Genomic DNA, 27,910 nt, shown 5'->3' with positions numbered 1-27,910 from the left:
CTTTGAGCGGGTCTCCAGGGAGGTGGCCTATACATTTTCTACACAAGCACAAATTTCATGCAAACACATATATGCACACTTATACTCTCGTTTTGTTGCTCTGGTGGCAATAATGCGCAATCAATGTGCAACTGTGATGCCCATGTATCTTGCAGGGAGGTTTACCCATGTTTCAGGATAAGGAACCCAAACCTGCAAGAAGAAACCTCAACAGAAGTCAAAGGGATGGCCTTCTACATCCCTAGACAGGAACGGCAAGCCTTGACTTCTGTCTGCAAACTAAATACCAACAAAAGTATACCTCTCCATTAGAATGAACCAGCAGAACCGTAAGCAGGGGATTAATAAAAGTGAAGGATTTACAGATGGAAGTTATTCTCCCTGGAACTTAAAAGGTGCTTGTTTGTGTATTTATTACAAAAGCTTCTTTGAAAAGTGGGTGGATTCCGTTACTTGGAAAAAAGAACAGACATCCTTGTTCAAATTTAGGTGTCTAGAACCTTGATGACAGCTTTGCTGGGATAAACACCCGCTTGTGAGCAAACAACAGAATGCTTTTAAGGACTAGCTTGAGACAATCACCTAAATTGTATCCAGATTGTCATCAGCAATTGTCTAATTATTCTGACTTTATGAAGAAAAAAAATGTTCGTAACAAGTGTCTGTCAATTGGAGCAAATTAGCAACAAATACCAAATGTCATCACTGATATGATGACAAGCCATCCCTTGGGAGTTTTCATCTCCATCAAACCGCCACTTCCCAATCAAATTACGGAAAAGGGGAGACGTTTCCTTCTCTTACAACCCTTCCCATTTCATAAAATCATTACCTGCTTGTACTCCGGACGAACTAGGAGCCAAGCTACAAGTGACGCCTTACACAGATTGGACACTTGTCAGCTTCCCTCAAGTTTTGATGGGAAATGTAGGCATCCTGGTTTTACAGCTTGGCTCTCCATTACAGCTGCAAGACCAGGATGCCTACATTTCCCATCAAAACTTGAGGGAAGCTGACAAGTGTGCAACCTGTGTCAGGCGTCACTTGTAGCTACTCTCTGTGTATTTTCCATGGCCACTAACTGTATCGTCCTAAGCAGAGTTACACACCTCTGAGCCCACTGACTTCAATGGATTTATAAGGGTCAAATTGTACATTAGATGACACTGCCTTATGTCAACAACCTATAGCCCAGAGGTGGGCAGCAGGAGAAAATGGGGTGCAGAGATGTCACATTAATTCTGTGCTGCCACTTCTGGTCAGGTAAACAGAAGTGATCCCACACGTCGCTGGGACACTCTCTAGCAACCTACAAAATCTCTTGAAACAACAGAGATTTGGGAGGTTGCTAGAGCATTGGGGCAACACTGTAAAATGCCTAGCTCTGCCTCTCCGAAATACCTTTCAAATATTTCTGTTATATGCCCTGGATCCTTGGGAAAGAAAGCAAGTTATGGGCTTACTCTAGAAATGCTCCTACCGAAACTGGAAACAGTGGTTCCTACTGACTTTTCTGAGCAGGTAGAATTCCTTCCCTCACAAAACGTGAACCGCAAATATTCTGACAGTTGTTTGTCCATGGATCAATGTCAGAATGCTACTATCAAGATATAAAAGTGACTTTTTTTCAGTTGCTAAAATTTTTGCATTCCTGCCTCGCACACTGGGAGAGCATGTTACATGCGATTTTCTCAATACCGGCATTCATCTTGTTGCGAGAACAGGCCATTTGTGTGTTTTTTCTAGCTTTGGTACATGTAAACATGTACTCTCAAAAATATAACAACAACAACAACAACAACAGATTTATATACCACCCTTCAGGACAACTTAATGCCACACTCAGAGCAGTTCACAAAGTGTGTTATTATTATCTTCATGACAATCACCTTGTGAGGTGGGTGGGGCTGAGAGAGCTCTGAGAGAGCTGTGACTGACCCAAGGTCACCCAGCTGGCTTCAAGAGGAGGAACGGCAAATCAAACCTGGCTCTCCAGATTAGAGTCCTGCCACTCTTAACCACTACACCAAACTGGCTTTCTGATAGCATATATGGGTTTCTGATAGCATATATACTGAAGCCTAATAAATACACATGTTGCCCTGTTGACACACAACGGTGACCACATGTATCAAGAGGAGGGCACACTGCATGTTTTCCCAATATGTGGAGTAGGAAGGCCATAACCTCAGTCTGAAAAGGGCTATAGTGAAGAGGCTGACCCCCATGACAATCCTAGGAGTAGCATGATGGGGCAGCTCCCAGACTGAGAATAAGATCTGGGTCCAATAGGACCTTAAAGACCAACTAGATTTCCAAGGTATGAGTCAAAGCTCCCTGACGAAGGCAGCTTTGACTCTCAAAAGCTCATATCTTTGAAATGTAGGTGGTCCTTAAGGTGCTAACTGGACCCGGAGTTTGCCCTTCAACTGCAGCCCAACACGACAAACCACCTGAAACAGAACGAGAATGAATTTGTACGTACTTGGCGGGGGTGGAGTGACTCCACCAAAAATATATGGCTATGAAAATGAACAAACAGAAAAACACTATCAAAACCGACCGATGAAGATAGGTTCAGGGGATTCTAGAAATAGTTATGGGGGGGGAGGGAAAATCGGCCTGTTGATATCTGAGAGCTTAGCCTGTCCTGGAATTGGAGATTCTGTAAGGTCAGGGCCGGCGCCACCATTGAGGCGGTGAGGTGGGTGCCGCAGCCACTGAGGTGCCGGAGGAGGTGTTGGGGGCAGAGGCACTCGCCATGGAGCTGCTGTGCCTGGCCCAGAACCCCTGGCACCGCCCCTGTGTAAGGTGGAAGGATACAGTACCCTCACCTGCCAACTCAGGCGCTATACCCCAGGTGCTTCTGCAGTTCTTGGAGTTTAGCTCTCTTTCCTTTTGTTTTGCTGCACTCCCCCACCAGAATTATTTCAGTTCCCAAATCCTGTCACAATAGGAAAAAACACAGCACACAACAGGCTATGGTTTTCTTTCTGCTGTGAGACTGATGTTGGCGCAGAAGCATTTTGTGCTGCTGAGAATCGAGCGGAGAGTCACCCGTTTGCGGCAGGTGTTTCAAGCACTCATCCTAACAATCTGCCCACGCCTGGCACTGCAGCAATCGAAGGACTAAATTAAATCTCTGAAGATTAAATTAATGATGGAAATCTAAAATATTAATATATTCTAATTGAATATTCTCCGATAAATTATCTAAGCATTCTCGGCAATTTGATTCTACTTGCAGTTCTCAGGGAACTTTCAACTGCATAAATACAGCTATTAAAGCAATTCAGGAAAAGAGGAACAATTTTTCTGCTCAGACAAGAGAATTCTAAATACAAAGAGGCTAAAAATTTCTTTCGGATGATTGATTAAATGATAGAGCCCGAGACAGCGGAATCATTAAACGACAGTTTTCTTTTCAGTCCCACCGGCTGAAGAAAGGACAGTGTAAATTCCCAATAGGTCTGAATACCAGAAAATACAATGGGTATAATTACAGCAGAGTCCTGAATGCTGTTGTAAGAGAAATTTAAACTGAGTTTCATGCCGCAGATGCATTATTTAATCTATAGTGCTGTGTATGTATGTAATGCCCAGCAAGCGCTGGTTTCTACATTCTCCAATTCTGAATAGCAGAAAACAACAGTTTTCAATTTTATTTTTTTTAAAAAAGAGCTATCGGCAATTCCAGGATAGGAACATCCTGCTATGTAATACCATCTATGGATTGGGTTGTTTCCTTCATCAAGGCAGCAATCATAAGCAGGTTCACTTGGTTCTATGTTTTGTGGCGGGGCTTACTCGCACAAAAGTGTCCATGCCATTTAAGCTAATTGTCGGAGTGGCATAAGGGATGGGGAAGGCAAAATGGTGCCCAAACTCTAAAAGAATCTTGCAAGAGACCTAAACTGGGCATGTGTGGCTTGCTTCCAAGTACTGAGTGGAGAAGAGGGTGCAAATGAGGAGAATGTGGTCTGGCTGTCACCCAAAGAGTGAGCATTGAGAATGGAATGGCAAGGAGGGGAGACGGTTTGGGGCAAACAAAGGTGTTGCTTGGGTGATAAAATATCTTGAAATGGCCCTGCCTGTGGAAGAATCTATGTTAAGCCAGAATGCACATCTGAAATTATTTTGTAGAAAGGATATGAGGGAGGCTCCATTCTTAGCTATCATATATAATAGCCATTGATATAGCAATGCAATAAAAATTCTGGGCATTATCTTTATCGAAGCCATCTAAGTTGGTGGCTCGCACTGCATCTTATGCTGTCTGGTAAAGCTGTTTTATATGGTGTGATCCACCCTGGCTCTCATCCAGAAAGAAGGGTTATACGTTTAGTAAGTAAATAAATATACACGTTCGGAGAAATTCCGTTTCTTAAGTTGGGTATGCTTACATGTTTAAGGTAACTGTTTACGGTGGTAGCCCTGAACTGGATGGCCCAGACTAGCTCAATCTTATGGGATCTCCGAAGCTAAGCAGGGTCCACCCTGGTTAGTGTTTGGATGGGAGACCACCAAGGAAATGCAGGGTCACTCTGCAGTCAGAGGCAGAACAATGGCAAGCTGCTTTGATTTGTCTCTTGCCTAGAAAACCCTACAGGGTCACCATAGGTGACCAGCATCTTGACTGCACTTTACACACACACATATATTTAGGATCAGGAAGGAGGTTTTGTAATATCAGATTGGCTGGTAGAAGGAGGCCTTACCTATTTATATTAAAATATCAATACCCTGGTATTCCCTTATGATTCAAGGTGGCGTACAATCCCCAATTTTAAAATGCACCAAGTACAATATAAACCCTAATTAATCTTCCCCTCCTCAAGAAAATGTCTGCAGCTTGCACCCATTAAAAGCCCTCAAAAATAAAATAGGCTTACAGCATCTTCTAATTTCTAATGACAGCCCCCCCCCCTTTCAGGGACCCCATTCCACAGGGTGAAAGCTAAGGGTATGCACAGAGAAAAAAATTCATTATAATTTCAAATCCAGGATTCAGGGAAGACACCTTTACAGTTTATTTCTGATTTTCAGGTAGAACAGTATGTGTCCAGGATTAAAATCTGTGGGTTTGGGGGGAGTTCAGGAATTTGAGGGCCATTTTCATTGGGGGAATAAATTTGAGAATCGGGTGTTTCTGTTTTTAAAGACACTGGCATGAAATTTGCCCCTAATATTGTCTTCCTTCCAATCTAAAGAACCCCTAAGTTTCAAGCAAAATAGGCAAAGGGCTTCGATTTTATAGACCCCCATATTAGGTGCTCCTCAGCACATGCTCTTCACTGTTTCCTTTTGGGAGAAATGGTGACAGCTCAGCAGGAGAGCCCTAGAGAATGGATTTTAAAAATAAATCCTGTCTGCATCTAGTTTCTTTATGTATCTAACAGTGAGTGACTTTTTAAAAAAACTTTCGACTGAGAACTCTGCATTTGTCATTCTTCCCTGTTGTCCCCTTTAACAAGTAAAGAAGGCTTCCTTTACAGAAAATCACCCTCCAGCCCTTCACTGCAATCTCTGAAAGTAGTTAGAATTTTTTTAAAAAAATAGAGCATGCATGTGTGAATGCCTGTGATCATTCAGTTGTTACGAGATGCTTGTCTTCACATTGGGCATCCACTGAAGGGGTACCTTCATTATTTACTACTACTATTTGAGGAGTTCCTTGGGAACGGGGTCTCTCATTTTTCTAAAAATGTTGCCCAGCTCAGAGCAGCAGTTGTGGGCCTTGACAATGTCTTCTCTGGGGGATGTTTCCTATGGTGATTGGCTGGGAGAGCTCCTGACTAGACATGGGCACGAACAGCATTACGAATGGAAAAACCTACGTTCGAATGGAAAAACCCACGTTTGTCTGTTTGCGAATGGGCCATTTGTCTGTTCGTGAACGGGCCGTTCATCTGTTCGCGAACAGGCCGTTCATGAGGCGCCATTCCAGACAAGTCCTGACCCCTTGTAAGGATCCAATCGAAAGGGAGACATGCTGTTGCTGAGGAAGTTGAATCAAAGATACACAAGACTGGTGCTGATGACGATAAACACTGAAACATGGAATAACAACAACCACAACCACCACCCATGGTATAATAACATTAACAACAACAACAACAACCAACAACAACAGTAACCACCCATGGGGGGGAACCCTAGTGTTTTCTAGGGGTATTTTTCATAATGCCTAAGAATTCCATATTTGTGTTTTCCATTCTGGTAACAACAGGAAACAGAGATTTTCATGTATATTTTTGGTTTGTATATTTTGGGATGCGCACCCCTAATGTAAGATACTATTTAAAAAGCACATCCCTAGAGTGTGGATGCCAGGCTTAAGCATCTCAGTACCAACAGTTGTTAATGCACAGGAACATATGGGGAGGAATTGGTCCTTTTGCTCTTTTGTAATTAGCGGCTAACAAAAATATTTCATAAAAGATACCATATCTCAATGTAATTCAAGCTGGAACACTTTATCATCAGGAGGATTATTAGAAACAATTTTATTTATTCCTCTCTGTTAGAATGATGTGCGTATCTTCAAATCTATGGTTTTGAGATCTGGTATTCTTATGAAAGATTTTTGCTAATGATCTATGGAACTGCTTCTGATGACATTAGTTTACAATGCTGGCTGATTTTTTACAATAGACAATTAGATGACCATTGTCATCGTCTGCCACTCCCTAAAGGGATCCGTAACGTGGATGACTCCGATACTTGCTCCTTGCATCTCATGCTCGTTTTCTTAAAATTAGTTAGGAATAGGGTTGCCAGTTTCCAGGTGGTGGCTGGAGATCTCCCGGAATTACAACTGATCTCCAGGTGACAGAGATCAGTTCCCCTGCAGAAAATGGCAGCTTTGGGGGACTCTATGGCATTCTACCCCACTGAGGCCCCTCCTCTTCTCAAACCCCGCCCTCTCCAGGCTCCACCCCCCAAATCTCCAGGAATTCCCCAATCTGGACCTGGTAACCCGAGTTAGGAATGCTGACTATTGCATCAGTGCAGGACATCAGTCTAAATGGCTTTCAGGTCCCTTCCAGATCCATTTTGTAAATCTCCAATGGATGACAGGAACTGACAAAATGGACTTAATGAAAACATTGCAACGAGATGAGTCATTTCTCTCCCTCTCTTTCCCCCATTAATTTATGCAGGAGTTTTACACACTTTTGTGCTGATAAGAAAGAAAAAAAGAGTACTTAGTACAATTCTTTGCTGTAGCGGCTGAGATTAAGGTTTCCATTGCCTCGAATTGACAAAAGAAACCTAATCTTATCAGTACAGTTTTGAGGCCATTTATACCAACTAGGCCTGGCCATAACAAGGGGCAGTGGGGACCAATTACACTCCTGGTGATTCTACACTAAGGTTGCCAGGTCCTCTTATCCTCCCAGCGGGAGTGGGTACTCAGTGCTTACCTTCAAGGAGTCTCCTTGTATGCACATGAAGTGCAAATGTGGCCCCACACTGGCGCAGAGCTGGGGAGCATGCGCACGCTTCACTGCAGGCCAATTTGCACTGCAAAGGACGGGAGCACTCTAAGGGCAACGCAATGATGTAAGTGTTGTCGTTGCGCCGGTCCTGGGAGTGCGCCAGAGAAGGAAGCAGTAATCCTGCAGGTTCACTGTAAGTCAGCAGCAACTTGACAACACTTTACACAGAGTGTGTTAGTTTGCCACGGGATTCTGACATTTTTAAAAGTAGAGTGTATACAGTGCAAAGCTTTGGCTGTAACTCTAAGTCCATCAATGGCTGGCACCGATCAAAGTGCCATTTTGAAAATCCCTCCGCCAAAGCAGAGCTTAACTTTATCACGGAAGGAAACAAGGCTGAATCAAACATGATGCTCTCCGCACAGACAATCTCTATTCCAAACAACAGCATGGGATTTCCCCACGGTATTCCAGAGCAAACATTCTGGTCTGTAAGCAGTAATTTAGCCGGCGTCCTTCTTCACAGCTCTCAGGCTGTGTCATGGAAACAGGTGGGCATGTAAGTTTTACTTAAAATGGATAGAGAAATTCAGGACTACAATTTAAAAACAAAACAGCAACCTTGCGTGCCCTGTGCTGTCTGTATGTGTAGTTGCCATGGCTGCAAGAGAAAGCTTTTCTCAGGCAAATGCCCAATTAAGGGAGGGGGGGAAATAAAACTGTCCAGAATATGTGTTTTATCCTAGGACCATCAGCACTGTCTTATCTCAAACTAATGGCCAGTTAGTGGGGAAACAAATGGTTCCAGAATATCTGTTTATTAGTGTGCAGCCCAAAGTGTGTGTGTGTGTGTGTGGGAGGTATGTTGTAAGAACAGTCCTTCCACAAACTAGGCTCCCTTTCCCCTATTTTACACACCCCTACAGAGCCAGTTTGGTGTAGTGGTTAAGAGCACAAACCTGGAGAACCAGGTTTGATTCCCTGCTCGTCCACCTGAAGCCAGCTGGGTGACCTTGGGTCAGTCACAGCTCTCTCAGAGCTCTCTCAGCCCCACCCACCTCACAGGGTGATGGTTGTAGGGATAATAATAACACACTTTGTAAACCACTGTGAGTGGGTGTTAAGTTGCCCTGAAGGGTGGTATATAAACTGAATGTTGTTGTTGTTGTTAAAAATGTATAAGGGAAAGGAAGAATGCATCACCTGACCCAGGCATGCACTGTTGAGTGGTTTGGCAGAATGTGCACAGAAGCACATCTAAATGCGCATTCCAGAAGAAGAATACAGTGTGGACAGATGCCACTGCCTAGGGCATTTTGTCATAAATATAGGAAAGAAAGGATGTCAATAAATAAACTGCTCTTTTAGCACCCATCCAAAAGCCAGTGCAATCCATCCCCACTGCATTATTTTCAATGGGATGTTACATTGGGGATGTGCTTGCCCCAATGAATCATGTGTAATGGCATACAGCTAGTGCTCACTTAGAGTGAAATGATGCAAAACTGAGAAGAAAAGAAATTGCCTGCACAGGCAAGGCAGGGACCATTATCAGGTTGTATCGTGGGCAACAGAAAGACCTGCAGTGACATACAGTGCAATCCTAAACAGACGTATACCCTCCTAAGCACATTGACTTCAATGGACTTAGAAAGGTGTAACTTTGTTTAGGATTGCACTGATAATCACCTAGGCTATTTTAGTTGGTTCCAAGATGTTGTGAAGTCACCGTGCTTCCTGACTGGCTAGGATTCTGCAGTGAAGAATAAATGATACAACATTATTATTGTTGTTGTTGTTGTTGTTATTAATTACATTTCTAACTCGCCCTTCCTGCAAGCGGGCTCAGGGTGAGGTACAACAGATTATAAAAATATAATACAAATATTAAAACCATAAAACAACAGTTCATCATAAAATCAACAAATAGATAATAACTGTCCCAAGATAGGGTCAATTCCAGATTCTTGCCCATCAGCATACAGGGGGAGGGAAGTGGACAGATAATGTACTGCAACCCATACGTGGGTCAGCAAATGAATGGGCACTACATAGCCCCGTGCTGTACCCATATGTTGGGCAGCCGGCCGGTGGACACTGTATAATCCCACACTTAGTGGGAGGCTGGTGGGAGGCTCAGTGAGGATCTCATGCTGGCCTCAACCATACGCCTGGTGGAACATCTCCATCTTACAGGCCCATCAAAATGATAGAAGATTGTGACGGGCCCGGGTGTTCTCAGACAGAGAGTTCCACCAGGTTGGGGCCAGGACCAAAAAGGCTCTGGCCCTGGTTGAGGCCAACCGAGCCTCCCTGGGGCCAGGGACCACCAGCAGATGTTTTCCAGCTGATCGGAGTGTTCTCTTGGGCACATACAGGGAGAGGCAGTCCAAAGCAGTATATTGGGACTGTGAACAAGAACGTATGCAAAAGGCCATTAGAAAAGGCTGGTTTTTTTCACACTTCTCACTAAAAGATAGGGATCCCAGGTCCCCTGGTGGGGGTGGGGAATCCCCCACTCCTACCCTCTGCCACCACTCACCTCGCTGATGGGGGGGGAAGGCAGGGGAAAAGACCTTCCAGGAGCTCTCCCAGGGCAGCATGATGATGTCACTCCTGGGAATGACATCATCGCACCACCCTGGGAGCACTCCTCTGCTTTGCAGCAGGCCAATTTGAGCCCCAAACAAAAAGAAAGTTGAGTGCTGGGTCATCACCCCACCCGAGGGTAAGAGAGCCACTGTGGTGTAAGAATTACAGTGGTTAATTAAGATCTGGAAGACTCCCGTTCAAGTTCCCACTCTACCACAGAAGCTCCAAGGGGTAATCTCTCACCCTAACCTATTTCACATGGTTGTTGATGTGAGGATCAAATGGAGAGGAGATCAATGTTCTAACCCATTTTAGGGCCCCGTTCTGTAAGGGAAGTAGGGTATAAATGTAACTCGAGGTAGGCATAAACTGAAATAGCATAAACTAGAGGTAGGCATAAACTGAGCCCGCTTGGGGGAGGGCGGAATACAAATTTGAAATGAATAAATAAATAAATAAATAAATAGGAGCCAAAGTTCGTTACAAACCAGGTCATTTTTTTGGTTCGCGAACCAGCAATTCATCAGAGGGCATTTCTGACAAACTGCAACAAGATGGGTTCATTTGGTTCATTTTTCAGGTTCAGCACTGCAGACAGCCTGGCACCAATCAATTACCTAGGCAAGGGGAGATGGCCTTTCTGCAGACCTGCTGACCCAGAAGTGACATATTCACAAACCAAATGAACCGGTTCATGAACCGGGCAATTTCATGCCGGTTCATGGTTCAAGGTTTACGAAATGCTACAAACCACGAACCGCAACAAACCACCGTTTTCATGGTTTATGCCCATCTCTAAATGTAACCCATTTTTTCTCAATGAAAATTGAACCACAAGAAATCCAGAACATGATTCTTTTGCACATATATCCAAACTGCAATATTTTATTCAGGAGAGCACTCTAAGGAATCTAGGGGTGGTGGTGGGGGTTTGAAGACATGGCTGGTTTCTGGCGAGCAAAGATTTAGTCCCATAAATTCAGCGTCCTGAATCAAAAACCACCTGTCCAAGGATCAGCCTTACCTTAAGAAGCAGATTTCATTGTACTATTAAAAGGGCAGCATATTGCCAGAGATATACTTAACCTTGATCCCCAAAAGATGCCATTTATACTGTCTGCCTCACACCAAAATGCCTTTCCGTCTCTGAGTCTGAGGCCATTTCTTAGCATTAGCAGTTGAACAGCATGAGGAGCCCTCAAATAGTAGACAGCATAGGTGGGTTTTATTTTTTGCTTTTACCCACCTCAAAAAGATGGCGGGCAGAAAACTTAATTTTATGAAGTGGGTTAAAACCATCTCAGTTCTCAAGCCAATATACTCTTTGCAGTCCTCAGAAACCATGTTGCTCGGGAAACTGAAATTACAGCTAAGCTGAATTTTCACAAGGTTAAATTTTCGTGTCAAAATCTGCATGCACAATGAGGAAGATCTTTGCATCATACCGTTGAGCAAATGGCATGAAAATCAGAAGTGTTTGCCTTTCATCCTAGGCAGTAGTCACAGAGCGGATGATTGTGTACCTCAACCCACCCCAGGATGTTTTTTACGTCCCCAAGGAATGATGCTATCCAGGAACTAGACCATGAATCAATAGCATTTCCCAGGCTGATGCCTTTCCACACTGACCAAAAGTTGTGATGAACTGGTGACCTAGAATCTAGGGAAAGAAATCACACATGTCTAGGGAAAGAAATCACAGATGTTTTAATGATACCTTTGTAAAAACAGAGCCTTTATTATCTTTTAAGGAAACAGTTATTGGGCCTGCACTCGACAAACACAGCCTGACCGTAGGCTAATCCCATCTGTTGTTATTCCCCTTCATATATTTAGAGTTTAAGGGATTCTGAAATCTTCGAAACAGCAAGATTGTGGTGTTCAGACTGAAAGTTCCACCTTGCCTGGGGATCTTGAACCTAAGGATATTGAGAAAGGATCTCGGGATTCCATGGCAAACCAGTGGGTCCAAATTATCTTTGAAGTCTCATGATTGGGTTGCGCTATAGATACTGGTACACTTTAAACATAAACTGAGTGAGGCTCGCTGAAACATTTAGAGAGCAATCCTAAGAAGATTTTCAGCGTAATCCTAAGCAAAGTTACTCCAGTCTAAGCCCATTGATTTCAGTGGGCTTAGACTGGAGTAACACTGTTTAGGATTGCACTGTTATTCAGACTCTTCCTCTTGGGCTTACTCCCAGGAAAGTGTCCTTATGATTGTGCTGTAAAAGAAGTTACAAGGTCTCCTGGACATTGGAAACCACATGCCAGTTTGCATTTTGGAAAAATAACTGTGCCTCTATTGGAAAATGTCAGTAGGAGATTTAAAGAAGTGATATTCCATAAAGGGTGGATTGGACACCTCCTCTGGAAACAATCTGGTGCCATCACATCCTTTCCCCAGAATTCCTCTAAACATTCAGAAAACCAATCTGGACTCTGAATTGGGACTGGATCAGAACATTGGACAGTACTGCAGTAGTCTTTAACTCATAGGTAACAACCCGAGAGAACTACTGTTTTTCTTTTTTGCTGCCTTTTCGATCTCTTGAAAGCCATAGTTCCTGCCTATATATTTTTTTTAAATTTTATATTTCAATTTATATACCGCCCATCCTCAGGGGCTCTGGGCGGTGAACAAGTTAAAATCAATAAAAACAAAAAAACAACAATACTAAAATCAACATACAAAACAATAATGAAATAAATTAACCAAGTGCAATGGTGGGGAGAACCCCCCCCCACCCCAAAGGTGGGAGGCCGACATGGAACCGCCCCCTTCAACCAACAAATGCCTGGCATATACAAAGAGAAAAACAGCGACTTCTTGAAACAAGTTCACTCTGTGGTTGGAAAGGGCTCCTACATAGCGCTGACCATTGGCTTATTCTTATCTACGACATACTTCCTTGGCTACTATTTCTTATCCCAAGTTCTCTTGGTTTGCTGCCCAGGTCTTGGCCTTGATGCTGGTAAAGTCATAACTAGGGATGTGTGTTTCGGGTTTCCAGTTAGAGTTTTTAACACAAATCGGGCACGATTTGGAAAGATTCGGAATTCCCAAATCAGCCCCAGCATTGCTGAGCCAATTCAGAAATCCTGAAGCAAAGCCTTCCAAAGTGATTCATATCGCTTTGGAAAGCTTTGGGTAAAGCAGCAGCAGCCACAGCACTTTCCTAGCTGTTTGCATTTGGAAACAGCAAGAAAAGTGTTGCTGGCTTTCAAGCTTCCTGCTCTTTAGCTGATGGGAAGGGAGAGGAGGGGGTTGTAGTGAGTCACTACAAGCATCAGGAAAAGTATTGCTTTCAACTGGCTACCCGCCCTACCACGGGGTGGGAAGCTTGAAAGTAACACTTTTTTGCCATTTGCAAATGGCAAAAAAAGTGCTGCTTTGAGCTTCGGTGTGCTACGTAAAGATTCCCGAATCTTTACAGAGCATATTGAAACAGTTTAAACATTTGAATCCTGAAGTGGCTTGCCACTTCAGGATTTAGGTTATCCTGAAGCGGATTTGGGGTAACTCGAAGCAGGACACCTGGATCTTTTTTGGGTGCACATCCCTAGTCATAACTCTGTCTCCTTCTCTTCTGATCTTGGGACTTTGATGACATGTGACTTCCTGTCACATGCTTGTAGCTCAAAGGGCCACATGCTCCAAGAGTCACAGATTGGGAAGAGTTGAAGAGCACTGCTCTAGTACACAATGATGTCACATAGGGTACACCCAAAAAGAAATTTCAACATATATTAGTTAAGCTCATACTCTTCTCAAGGACAGTTGTGTCCCCTATGTTCCCATGAGCCAGTTTCAATCCTCAGTTTGCCACATGCTGACAACTCAACTAGAGGTTGTTGTGGGTTTTCCGGGCTGTATTGCCGTGGTCTTGGCATTGTAGTTCCTGACATTTCGCCAGCAGCTGTGGCTGGCATCTTCAGAGGTGTAGCACCAAAAGACAGAGATCTCTCAGTGTCACCTGTCTTTTGGTGCTACACCTCTGAAGATGCCAGCCACAGCTGCTGGCGAAACGTCAGGAACTACAATGCCAAGACCACGGCAATACAGCCCGGAAAACCCACAACAACCATCGTTCTCCGGCCGTGAAAGCCTTCGACAATACAACTCAACTAGAACTCATGCCTTTTCCACTGTAGCTCCCACCTTATGAGGAGAAAAAAGGAAAGCTATTTCTAGAAAGCTTGGGGGGTGGCGGCATTGCAAGTCCATTTTGATTGCCAGAGCTTTCAATGAGATACGGACTGCAGGCATCTTTGGCAGGGAGGTGTTATTTGGACTGCTGTTTTGTATATTTTAAATTATGATTTCTAAACCACCTTGAGCCACGAGTAAAAGCAGGATATAACTATTTTGATAAATAAATATTCTCTACGTCATAGTTGGGATAATCAGGCCTTCCTATAAGAAAATTCCCGGTTATGAAGAGAGATTCCAGTTCACAGAGTCGGCCAAGGATGCTTGCAAGAATAGCTGCACTTTACTTCATTCACCATATTTGCCCAAGAATGAAATGCTTTAATGAGCAGAGAATTACAGCTCATCCCAGCAGAACCGGAGAGGGGTTGTACTTCAAGCTGATGCTGGTCCCATCCCGCTTGATTCACCTTGGCAAGGATTGAAACTTCATTCAGGCACAGCCTTGCTAAAAATACTGACAAGCAGCTAATCAACTTCCCATAAAATGAAACTTTCTCTGTTCACAATAGAATGCCGGATGAGAAGGAGGGAGCCAAAACAGATTTGCCCATGAATTTCAAATGAGTCTGACCTATAAAAAATGGAAACACAATCCAACCAGCTGCACAGAGGAACGCACAAACCTACCCACGCTTTAAAATGATTCTCCGAAAAGGTTGTTTGTTGGTTTTTTTTAACACCGTACCTTTTGGAGACTTGGATATATGCAGAGCTGTTCCTAGTGGTGTTAAGAGAGGCAGACTTTTGTTTCCGGAGTTGCACATACATGAAAAATGGACGTTCTGAGACTCTCTCGGCCAAAAGGAAGGTCAAGGGGCAGAAGGTCACAGCATATTTGGAAGCCTAATCAAAACCTTGGAGAGGCAGCCTGAATGCAGATGGTTTTCCGTCCATGTATTCCAGTCTGGGTTGCTCTCTGTTTCAAACACCATAAGCTGCTAGCCTCCAAGTGGAGCCTGGAGATTTTCCAGAATCACATTGATTTCCAGGCTACAGAGATCAGTTCTCCTGAAGATAATGGCTGCTTTTGAGGGTGGGCCTTACGTTAGTATACCCTGCTGGGGCCTTTCCCCAAAGCCTATCCTTCTCAAACGTCTCCCCACAAATTGCCAGGAATTTTCCAGCTTGGAGATGACAACTCTCTCTGGGTGGTGAATGGCTGTGAAAAGTTTTGTCAGGCTCTGCATGCTGGAGATCATAAGATCAGAGATCAGGTCAGAATGGATCACTAGACGTTTCTGGCAACAGAACACCTGGGGGTGATAAGGAGATTTGGGGGGAAAGTTCTGAGTGGAAACATTTTTAGGTGGGTAGCCATATTGGTCAGAAAGGTGCCACGGGACTCAAATCCAGAGTGGAAACAGGTTACTTTGGCCTAACCATTACATTCAAGTGATGCTCACTGTGGGCTGAACAACCCACAATAGGCAGCACCTTGATTCCTACTCTAGATGTGGGGTTTTTTTTAAAAAATGAAAAACAACACAGGAAGTTGCGATAACAAATGAAAAGGAGAGCAGGGATTGGTAGGATGGGGTCACTTCAATCTTTCCTTGACGGCTGTTTGCTCTACTCACTCTCTGGCTGCTTTTCCCTCTGCAGGTAAAAGTATCTGGGATCGTCTTATCCGGCATAGGAAAGCAACAGAGAGGGATTTTAAGCAGACAAATGGCAGGGAATGGGAGGGACAAGGGATAGCTCTCTATTGCAATTGAGTAAAGAGACATCTGCCATTGGGCACAAGGCCCATACGTTACTGATTCTGGCAATTCTTTATTGCACTTGGTTTCTGAATTGTGTCACAGGACACCATACAGCTAGAACATTCCATCTGTGCAGAACGGTCAGTCTTACTATAACCACGACTATTTTGACTTGTGCAACACAAATGGGCACATGATACATGTTCAGAGAGACATTTTGATAAAGGGATTAGAACCACAGTAGAATGGAACAGCCCAGGAGGGCACCTTTATAATGGAATAGGATTGTAGTCCACTGCAACCGTTATTGTAGGTATCGCCTTGCTTTACTGCATTGTCTTTGTAATTCTGCTTTCTGCATTGTTTATTGTATGGCCTCAGGCATTTTGTTGCTTGCACGGCTTTCTCATTCTGCAGTCTTAAGTAGAGATGGGCACGAACAGCAATATGAAGTAAAAAAAGCCACAAACAGCCCAATCAGCTGTTCGTGAACAAGCTGTTCATGAGGCCCCATTCAAAACTAACAGGTGGTTGTTGCAAGCCTTGTTCGTTGCTGTTCATCGCTGTTCATCAAGCCAGACAATCTGGCACCTGCAATCAATTCCCTTGGCAACTTAGGCAGGGACTGCCTGAACTCTGTCTGATCTCCTGCTGTTGCCCTGGAAACCCCAATCTAAGCCCAATTTATCTTGATAGGTAAGTCTTCCTTTCAAGTATGGAGCTCCAAATTTGTTGCAAGGAAGCAAAGAGCAGCGGGGAGTGGAGCTCCCAGCTCTGGTTTTGCAGACAGTGAGGGAGAGACAGTTGCTGTTGGCATTTTGAGAGAGAGAGGGAGAGTGCATTGGAGCTTGAATTTTCTTTATGTGTGGTGGGATAGGGATCTACCCCTTCAACTTCCAGGTCTGCTGCCAGACTCCGGGCCAAGCTATTATTTATTACTGGTACCTTTCCTGCTACCTGCTCAGGTAAGGTTTATGGGAGTGGGTAGGGATCTACCCCTTCAGGTTCCAGGGCTGCTGCCAGGCTCTGAGGCCAAGCTATAATTTATTATTGGTACATTTCCTGCTGCCTGCTCAAGTAGGGGTTCTGGGAGTGGTGCGGTAGGGATCTTGATGGCTGGAGGAGAGCCTGCTGGCCCCCACGAACAACGAACATGTTCGTGAACAGGCCATGTTCATCAATGTTCATTGTTCATTGTTCGTGGATGGCAATGAACAACGAACACCACGTTCGGGTTTTTTTTTCTGTTCATGCCCATGTCTAGTCCTAAGCCTGTTGCATTGTTTATTGCCTGATTGAACTGTTTTATCTTTTGTGAGAAAAGTGAGCTAAAAAATAAAGAAAATAACTACACACTTTTTGTTTTGTTTGGTGCTCCCTCGGGGCCCCCACCTCCCTACCCTATGCTTTAAGCGCTGTCTTTGCATTTTTATATACGTACATTAGTTTTTAGTATTAATTGATTTTATTATCTGATTTTCCAACACTCTGTTTTTAATTGTTAGCTGCCTCAGTGGCTTTGTTTGAGTGGAGAGGTGGGATATAAATTTTGTAAACAAATCAATCCAGCCCTGTCTGGGTTTTAATTGTCCTCCCATCTCCCACCCTTGTCTTAATGAAGCTGTCCAAGGAAGCTGCTCAGATGAGATTTCAGGGTCTTCCTTTGGGTGGAAAATGCCATGAGTAAGTAGGTCTGTGATGGATGTGAGCCATATGTGTGCAAAGAAGGACTGGTAGAAAAGAGAGTGTGTACAGGGGTGAAATAGTTTCTGGTAAGGAGAAAAGACTGCGGGGAAAGAGTTGTCAAAAAGCCTTTGAATTTACCCATATTTTCCACTTGCCTTTCAGTGTCAAATTTGGAGGCAAAGAGATTGCTAAGAAGGTATACAGGTGGGCAGGCGGAAAGCCAAGCAGGTGAGCACATCTGAGGGGAACTTAGTCCTCAATCAATTCCACCCACTCACTTTTTTCTTCTGCTCTTTCTCCAAGAAGAAGAAGGGCAGCACACATTGCTCAGAATGAGCTGCCATGCCTAACTCTGAGCCTTGGACGGGTCAGGTAGAATTCTTTCCTCTTCTTGTCTCCTCTGAGAGCTGCTGACCTGCCATACTGATGGCCTTGAGAGACAAAAAGAGTAAGCAGGTGGCTCCAGGTTTAGGCAAGCCACAGCAGTGATTGCAAGAATCAGGGACCTCAGTCTGGTTGCTGGATATCCCACCACCTGCCAGGGCCATGACCCTGGGCCCTTCACTGTATGGGGCACCCATGGCCAACTAGGGGAGACAATGACGTGTGTTCTATAGTTGGCAGTTGCAGAAGTCCCCTTTGCTTCCTAGGCCTATTTCACTCCTAATGTTTGGATTGAATGAGGGAGCAGAAAGGAGACATGCGAGACAGCCACTCGCAGGCACACCCTGTTCCGTTTCATGTATCATCCTGGAAACACAGCGGGTTGCAAATGTAAAATTTCAGATGTAATTTATGTTATCAAGCCCGCACGTACCTCGAAGGGATTTAACAAACCACTTTTCGCTTCCGAGTGTCATGTGCTTAGCGAGGCAATGGCTAATCAGTACGGAGCAGGTAATGACAGCATTCATTTTAATCCAGGAAAGGACTCGGGAAGCATTGTTTCCTGACAAGGCATGCAAATGACGCACCCTCATTTGGTCCAATTATTTTCTGAAATTTCTTGCAATTATGTTGCAATTTTCTTCCAGAGGACAACTTGACAAAACGTCTGCCAGTGGCTTTTTTACTTCTCCCTTTATTTGTTTTACATAATATTTGTTTTTGCTTCCCAAACGGAAAGCCTATGTATGCAAAATAGATGGCGTGGGTTTGTATTGCTTCCCTTGCTACAGTTATTGACAGCAAACATATCCATATATACCCAATGTCAGTCAAGTTTTCCTGTTTCATGTCTCTCATGCATTTTGAGTAACAGCTATATGCTGTCTGCCACTTCCAAGAGTGCCATTGGCTATGCTGAGAGGATATCAAGGAATTATCACAAACATTCTCATTTGCCAAGAGGGAAATAATGGTCCTTCATAGATTTCTGAGCACAAACTCAAGTCCAACACAAGATCTGTTCAGCTGCAGTGTGTGTGTGTGTGTGTGTGTGTGTAGGTGAAATTTCACACAGGGCCTACAGACAGAACTAGCTGAGAGGAAGACAGATGTGGGGGCTGGTTACTGGCTCTCCATTTCACTGGGAAATGAAGGAGCTAAGAAACAGTACGAGGAGGAGGTCATGTGGTTGAAAGAAGGAGGATGGAATAGGCTGAGGGAACATCAGACCAAAGATGCCCATGTTCCAGAGCCTAGTTCAGGAGCATGAATGTACAGGTGACAGTCCATTCTTCACTCTCTCTCTCTCTCTCTCTCTCTCTCTCTCTTTCTCTCTCTCTCTCGTATGCATTACCCTCCACATACTTTCAGTCAGATAACTTAACTTCAGATTAGTCATGGGTATAAGGTGACTGCTTAAATTAAATTAAACACACCAAAAAACTTTCTTCTCTGTTGTGGCTCAAAAATAGGAGGAGGAGGAGGAGGAAGAAGAAGAAGAGGAAGAAGAAAGGCATATAATTCCTCCTTAGGAGCAAGTGCTGACTTGGTAGCCACCAATGAGAGATGGCTTTAAGGTTTGGAACAGGTGGGAATAGGGTTACCAGGCTCCAGGTAGTAGCTGGAGATCCCCCGGAATCACAACTGGTCTCCAGGCCACAGAGGTTCACCTGAAGAAAATGGCTACTTTGGGGGGTAGACTCCATGGCATTATGCCATGCCAAGGTCCTTTCTCTCCCCAAACCCCTCTTTCTCCAGGTTTCTCCTGGTTTCACGCCCTAGATCTCCAGGAATTTCCCAACTTGGAGCTGGCAACCCTAGGTGGGAATGAACATAGGGAGAGAGAAATGCTTCAGTAGCACATACCCCTTAGTTTGCAGTTTGATTTATGAACTCCTTCAGTCTGTGCTTGATCTGCCAGGCTGCTGCTACTAGCAAAACACACACACACAGGTCCAATACGGTAGGTATGGCTGATTGTGCTTGGTGGTACATTCTGCACTCGATAGCAAAAGAGAACTGTCAAGCACTATTGATGCTACACCTAAGAGATAAGTGGATGCAACTTTTCTGATCTTATCCATCCGTCACTGTACCAGAACTTCGTACTATAAATGCACTTCTAGAATAAGCTGATATGAAAAAAGGCTGTTCATTTTGAATGACAAACGTTTCATCCCTAAAAAGAGAACCAACTTTTCTTGACTTGTAGCTAGATAAACACACTTCCCCTAAGATGAGGACTCATTGACAAACTTTGGAAAATGCACACAGTGCCATCAGACTGACAAATCAATCCTGGGCATCAATTATTCAAAGCTATTCTACTTACCCTAACCAGCTGCTGAGGAAAGGGGCCTCTTGAGTTTTCGGGCACATTGATTGGTGGTATGACCCAGTCTCGTTTTTGCCGCCTCAACCCATGAGAATTCTGAAGATGGCGCCACGGCAGGAGAATGTCGCTGGGCGGCTGCAGGAGGTCTGCTGATGTGTTCCTCTTCCCTTTCTAATGATTTGGGAAGAAAAATAAAAAAATAGGAATTCTTTTGTTTTTGCTTAGTTTCTTTTTTTAAAAAAAACCCAACAATGACAATAAGGCAGTTCTGTTTTTCTCTCAAACGCATGCAAGAAAAAAAAATCACTCGTCAGGACCGTTGCTATGTTGTGGCTCATTCAGGCTGAAAAATAGCTGCAGAAAGTTATTGTTATTACAATGAAACAAACATTTCTGCATTAGCAAAGTACGCAGCTCTTTTATTGACATCTTTTGCCATGGCTTCATTTTTACCAACGTACGGAGCTGTCATTAGGCAATCAAGCTTTCTTCCAGGACAGATTGTCTTCATTATACCAACTGCAGGAAGCTTTATCAGGCCCTCAGAGGATGAAATCTGCAGATTTCTAATAAATATAATCAATCACAGGGACCAAACGGAATAGCCCACATACTCCCCCCCCCCGCCCCACACTCAAGAGTGTTAAGCTCCTCACTAGTCTGGAATATTAAAATGCCCTTTCTGCAGCCATTATAGAATGGAATGCATTTGTTTATTTACTTTATTTGTTATTTATGATCTTTACAGTCCACCTTTCTCACTGACACTTAAGGTGGATTACACGGTGTAAGTCAATATGATCAGCGGTTGGGGCATCCAGTAAAAATGCAATAGTGTTTCGATTGCAGAAAATCTGTAAATCTGATACAGAGCTGAAGCAATGTGTAAACAATTAGATACAACATGTCAATCAATGCAGAAATGGCTGGGTAGGAGCATACTTACAGAAATGCACAGTACATAGTAGTATAGTCTATAGTCCCCATCCCTCTACCAGAGCTTCTTTCGGAACCATTTCATTACAGTACTGCCTTCCTACCTATGTAAAAAGCCCTCCCGAATATTCAGTTTTTCATAGATTGCAGAAATCCAGGAAAGTGGGAGCCTTCCTGATCTCATCAGGCAGGCCATTCCATAAGGGAGTGGGTGCAACAACAGAGAATGCACATGTACAGGAAGCTGTTGATTTTGCTCATTTTCAGAGTGACATCAGAAGACTGAAAATGTCATGGCAGAGTGCAGAGAGAGTGGCAGTCCTGCAGATATGAGCGACTGAGGCCATGAAGGGTGTTTACGGGCAAAACCAACAGCAGCCTGCACATGGGCTTTCTCTGTGGTGGCCCCCACCCTATGGAACGGTTTGCCTGACAAGGTCAGGAGATCCCCCACTCTCCTCTCCTTCCTCAAACGATGCAAAACCGAATTATTCAAAAAGGCTTTTTACTCAGATCAAAGGGAGGCATTATAGGGAGGGATCTTAAATGCTTTGCTAATGAGTTAGGGAGCATAGAATTCACCACTATGTTGCCTTGCATATTATCTGTTGCTTGAATATGTACTCTTATACTACCTGTACTTCATGTTTATCTAATGTCAGTCCTAGAATTGATTATGTTCTGTTTCAGCAATTCTTCAGCTCTGTACTGGATCCTTGCTAATGCTACATCTTTGTAAAATCCTATAACTTTGTTGTGGAAATGTCCTTAACACTGTATAGAAATGTCCTTGATGCTGTATGGAAATGTTCCTGATATTGATTGTACTAATCTCACACTATGTAATCCTCCTTGCGTCTCAGTGAGGAAGGCGGACTATAAATGACGAAAATAAAAAAATAATAAATACAGTGCAGTCCTAAAGAGAGTTGATTTAATTTGGCTTAGACTGGGAGTAACTCTTCTTAGGATTGTATTGTTAATGTGATAGCTAATACCTTGAATAGAGCCCAGTAGCTGATGGGTATTTATAACTACAACAACAACAACAACAACAGTAACAACATTTGATTTATATACTACCCTTCAGGACAACTTAATGCTACACTCAGAGCGGTATACAAAATGTGTTATTATTATTATCCTCCCAACAATCACCCTGTAAGGTGGGTGGGGCTGAGAGCTCCAAGAGAGCTGTGACTGACCCAATGTCACCCAGCTGGCTTCAAGTGGAGGAGCGGGGAATCAAACTCAGCTCTCCAGATTAGAGTCCTGCCGCTCTTAACCACTACACCTAACTGGCTTACTCTAATTTACTTCCTTTATAGCCCACCTTCTTAGGGCCAAGCTACAAGTGACAAATGACACTTGAACGGCAAGTGGATCGAGTGGAGAGCAAGTGGAGGGCAAGCGAACAGGGAGGAATACACTTGCCGTTCAAGTGTCATTTGTCACTTGTAGTTTGGCCCTCAGTCAGATTCAAGAGGAATTACAGAATGTAAAGCAATGCCATTAAATAGGATGTGGAACAGAAGGTTGTCGGACAAGATCCCTCATGTGATGGCTCTGGCACAAACATGCAAGGTCCAAAATGGGTTGATAGGTAACAGTAGTCCATACTCCAAATAGATTCCACTCAAAGATAGCAGAAAAGCAATGTCATGCTTATAATAATATAATTATAACAAATATAATTATAAGCATGTATTGGCATAATAATAAAATTAGGGATGAGGTGCAGAAAGTGGATCTAGGGAGCCTTTTCTCCCTCTCTCATAATACTAGAACTCAGGAACATCCAATGAAATTGTTGGGAAATACTAAAGGGAGGCTCCCATGGGTAACAGCCTGCCAGATAGTGGTTTACAATTACAGGCTCAATCAGCAATATATTCATATCAGTGCATAAGAAAAGTGCAACAGTGCAAAATATACAATAAATACAATAAATAATCTATTTCCAAGTACAATCCTAAAAATGTATTGAATGCTACAACATCACACGACATCCAAGATACTGTACACAGTCCCATCAATCACATTAACAGTTGTTTTCAAAGTGCTAAAGATCAAGAGTTTAGCTTTCTCTTCTGCAGGTCAAGAAGGTTGTACGAGCTGCAGCGTCACCCCAAGCATCAGGTGAACAATAGTTCTCATATTTTCCCGGAATGAAAATGTCCTTTCTATTTTGCAGGTATCAGGACCCAGGAGATGATCCCGGGAGCCCGGGAGGGCGGGGCTTACAAACCTCTGAGAGCCAGTTTGGTGTAGTGGTTCAGAGTGCGGGACTCTAATCTGGAGAACCGGGTTTGATTCCCCACTCCTCCACTTGAAGCCAGCTGGGTGACCTTGGGCTAGTCACGGCTTTCTGGAGCTCTCTCAGCCCCACCCACCTCACAGGGTGTTTTGTTGTGGGGATAATAATGACATACTTTGTAAACCGCTCTGAGTGGGCATTAAGTTGTCTTGAAGGGCGGTATATAAATCGAATGTTATTATTATTATTATTATACCAGCAAACCTCTGCATACCAGCGTCAGGAGGCACAAACAAGGGAGGGCTTTGGCCTCTATGCCCTGTTGGTTGGCCCTCCAGAGAAACTGGTAGGCTGTAAGGTGAAATATTATGGTGGACTAGATGGACTCATGGTCCGATTCAGCTTGCTTAGCCACAGCTCAGTGGTAAAGCATCTGCTTTGCACGTAGAAGGCCACAGGTTCAATCCTCAGTTGAAAAGGACCAGGTGATAGGCGATGTGAAAGACCCTGGAGAGCTGCTGCCAGTCTGAGTGGACAATACTGACCTCGATGGACCCAATGGTCTGGTTCATTATAAGGCAGCTTCAGGTATTCATTCATGTGTTCACCACCATAGAAGAACCTGAACCTCTGATATCATCAACCACAGAAGACTGTGACTGTGCCCAGACATGTTGATGGACACAACGTCTTCTAAGGCAGCCCACCTGAGTTATTCCTAGGGAAAGCTGCATTCACGGTAATTGAGCCTTTCTCCCTGATGTGCTCGTTTTGACATTTGGGAATATTCAAACTTGAAATTCCTCATCTGAGTTTTGGAATAGAATAGGCTGATTCAGTAACTATGGAAGATTCATTTGATGGAATGAATGGACCAATGAATTGAAGGAATGAATGGATCAATGAACTGATGGAATGAATGGACCAATGAATCGAGAGGGTGCAGAAGAGAGCGATGAGGATGATTAGGGGTCTAGAGACTCAGGGCCAAGCTACACATGACGAATGACACTTGAATGGCAAGTGGATTGAGTGGAGGGCAAGTGAACAGGGAGAAATACACTTGCTGTTCAAGTGTCATTCGTCATGTGTAGCTTGGCCCTGAGCCCTACAAGGAAAGGCTGAGGGCCTTGGGAATGTTTAGTTTGGAGAAAAGGAGATTGAGGGGGGGCATAATTGTTTTCTTTAAATATTTAAAAGGCTGTCATTCGTAGGAGGGCAAGGAGCTGTTCCAATTGGCAGCAGAGGACAGGACCCGAAGCAATGGGCTTAAATTACACGCAGAAAGGTACTGGCTGGATATTAGGAAAAACCTTTTCATGGTTCAAAGGTGGAATCAGCTGCCTAGAGAGGTGGTGAGCTCCCCTTCACTGGCAGTTTTCAAGAAGAGGCTGGATGAATATTTGTCAGGGATGCTTTAGGCTCATCCTGACTTGGGCAGGCGGTTGGACTAGAAGGTTTGTATGACCTCTTCCAAATCTGTGATTCTGTGACCATTTGTTAGAGAATTTAATGCCTAAAACTGGGAACCTCGTGGCCTGGCTGACACTTCACCAAATGGGATTGGGCACATTTAGGCACCAGTTTCCTCTTCAGGCACAGAAGTGCACCATCATAATATTTGCTAGACGTAAGAGAGTTCCCTCCAGTTGTCCTCAGATCGAAGTTCAGGTAATCCAAACTTCCTTCTGATAAACTGCTAATGGATGACGCTATTTAGAAGAGTTTGAACTGCTTGAAACTTCTCCTTCCCCCAGCCCATACTTTAACCTGATCCTGTGTAGACATCCATGTATTTGTATTAGGGTGTTTTATTGTGATATTCTATTTTTGTACTGTTTTTAATCATTGTGATTGTTGTGAACCACTTTGAGCTCTTAATAGAAGAGAAGTGGTATACAAATTGAATAAAACAAACAAAATTCTTGGAAGAAAGTCCCAAAGTATTTAATGGGGCTGGCTTTCAACTAAGCATCAATCTGCTGGACTGCTGTTTCTCTAAGAGAATACCTCTGGCAAGGCACGTTCAGATTCATGCCACAAAGACGTTCAATCTCAGGTGCATAACAGCTCAGATACGAAAAACAGATAGGAGAATGGCCAGGGGTCATTTCATAGAAAAAGAGCTGGAGTAACTCATTAGCATAACTCATTAGTATATGCCACACCCCTTGACATCACTGGAAATGTGTCATTAGCATAGCTATTTGCATATGCCACACCCCCTCGTATCACTACCCTGGCTGTTTTGGACCCAATCCTGGCCATTCAGGGCTGAAATTGGGCCCAAAATGGCAAAAAGGGGCTGAAAATGGCCAAAAAGGGGCCCAAAATGGTCAGGTTCGGGCTGCTGCTGAACGGGAGAGTGATCCACCACCCATCAGAGACCCAATCCTGGCCATTTTGGGACCAATCCTGACCATTTTGGTCCCAGTCCAGGCCAAAATGGGCCCAAAATGGCTGAGAGTCAGGTGGGTGGGGCCACCTGTCATGTGACCTCTTTGGGGAACTACCAGAACTGCGTTCCTGCACGTTCCCCCTCGAAATGAGCCCTGAGAATGGCCATTTTAAAGTTATGAAGAAAAGGGACTCTTGGGTAAACATCAGCTCTCCTCATAACAATTCTGATTTTAGTTAGCATAGAAGAGTTCAGTTTTGAGCTGGTAATTAGCAAGTTCAGCAATCTCTCCAATTTTTCTTTGGTAGCCCCATCTTGTAGAACATCTTGCCTGAGGACGTTAGGGAAGCTCCCATTCTCCTAGCTTTCTGCAAACTGTGCAAGACCAAACTATTCAGGAGGGCTTCCTACCCAGATTATAGGGCTGAGTCATCAGAAATAGCTCAAAGAGATACCTTGGTAAGGAACAGGGTACTGTATGCTGATGTAGATACTCTCCAATAGGGTTCTATGTTGCTAAAGATGTTATGTTGATCACTTATGCTTTAATTCAGAAAGGTTTCATCTATACGTTTCAGCTTTATGCTACTTTTTAAATTTGTGGCAACCATACCCTGTTGTATTCTGTTTTTCATTTTCTGTCTCAACTGCAAATCATACTGTATTTTTGCTGTGAATGTCTTAATTACTGAATGTCCTAGTTATTGATCAAGTTGTATTCACTTGCAGTATGTAATCTGCCTGGATCTCAGTGAGAAAGGCGGACTATAAACAATCAACAACAACAACGATAGTTCTTGCGATTGATAACCATGACAAAGAAGCAGGAATGACTGGGTCTGGCATCTGTATGAAAAAGCAAAGACTCCCTCATCTAAGGCTGGACACATGAGTCTTCTGTTATGGCCTTAGACGAACAGAAAAGATTAGAGATATGCATCTTTGTACCTTGCAATGGGCTAGTGGTATAATCCGGCCCGATCTACAGAACTCTCTCTGGCTGATTTCTATTTCCACTTCAAATCTTTATTCAGACTCTGGGGCTCTCAGAGCCAAGCTACAAATGACTTTTTTTCACGTGGAGAACACTTGATAGTTTTCACAAGTTTTCCTGGGAACTGAAGTCCCAGTGTCCTTCCCCTCTCTGTTAGAATCGCTGCCTGAAGAGCCAGAGAAAGCCAGTGGCAGCAGCAGTTTTTGCAAATCGTTCCTCCAGTCACAAGCCTGCTCTCAACGATCTTTGGGGGTGGGCAGCTGCAACTTTCTCCCTGGGTGTCTTGCTCCCGGGGAGCTTCTCTGGAGAAAGCCGACATGTTGGTGAAGCCCAGCAGGATGCCCAAGGAGAAAGTTGCAGCTGCCCGCCCCCAAAGATTGTTGAGAGCAGGCTTGTGACCGGAGGAACGATTTGCAAAAGCTGCTGCTCCGCTGGCTTTCTCTGGCTCTTCAGGCAGCAATTCTAACAGAGAGGGGAAGGACACTGGGACTTCAGTTCCCAGGAAAACTTGTGAAAACTATCAAGTGTTCTCCACGTGAAAAAAGTCACTTGTAGCTTGGCTCTCAATCTTAGCTCATCCCTAACTCTATCATGAACCAGGGCTGGAGAACATATAGATATTAGGGTATGGCTCCCCACAGCCTTAGCCTCGATATTGTCTCCTGAAGCTGCTGGAATATAGTGCCTCATTCTTATGTTGCAGACAGGAATTGAGTCTAAGTGGTGCTGATTTGCCAGCACTTATTCCAGGTTGCTAATGGCTGAGCTTTGAACACAGATCTCATTGAGCAAGCCAGATATATTGTCCATCAGACCACAGCATCTCTAGGTTTACAATGCCTTCTTGCATTAAGAATATTTGTACCATCTTCTTCGGTCACCCTCACTCCCTGCTTCTCTGCTGTTCATGCTTAATGCCTCTTGTAAAATGTGCTTTTTCTTTTTTCCTCATTAGCAAGAGATG

At 43.9% G+C, this 27,910-nt stretch overlaps 1 protein-coding gene across 1 annotated transcript in view; it reads right to left on the bottom strand.

Annotated features, from left to right (window-relative positions):
* Nucleotides 1–27,910, bottom strand: part of CDH4 (cadherin 4) — a 466,474-nt gene that overhangs the window by 413,914 nt on the left and 24,650 nt on the right. Inside the window, exon 3 of the mRNA XM_054980461.1 lies at nucleotides 20,359–20,532. Within this exon, the coding sequence (XP_054836436.1) occupies nucleotides 20,359–20,532 (174 nt within the window). The remainder of the gene's footprint in view (nucleotides 1–20,358; nucleotides 20,533–27,910) is intronic.

This window comes from Eublepharis macularius, chromosome 5 (assembly GCF_028583425.1).
Source record: "Eublepharis macularius isolate TG4126 chromosome 5, MPM_Emac_v1.0, whole genome shotgun sequence".
Taxonomy (NCBI): Eukaryota; Metazoa; Chordata; class Lepidosauria; order Squamata; family Eublepharidae; genus Eublepharis; species Eublepharis macularius.
The sequence above is the reverse complement of the archived record's forward strand: the minus strand, read 5'-3'. Positions and strand labels throughout refer to the sequence as shown.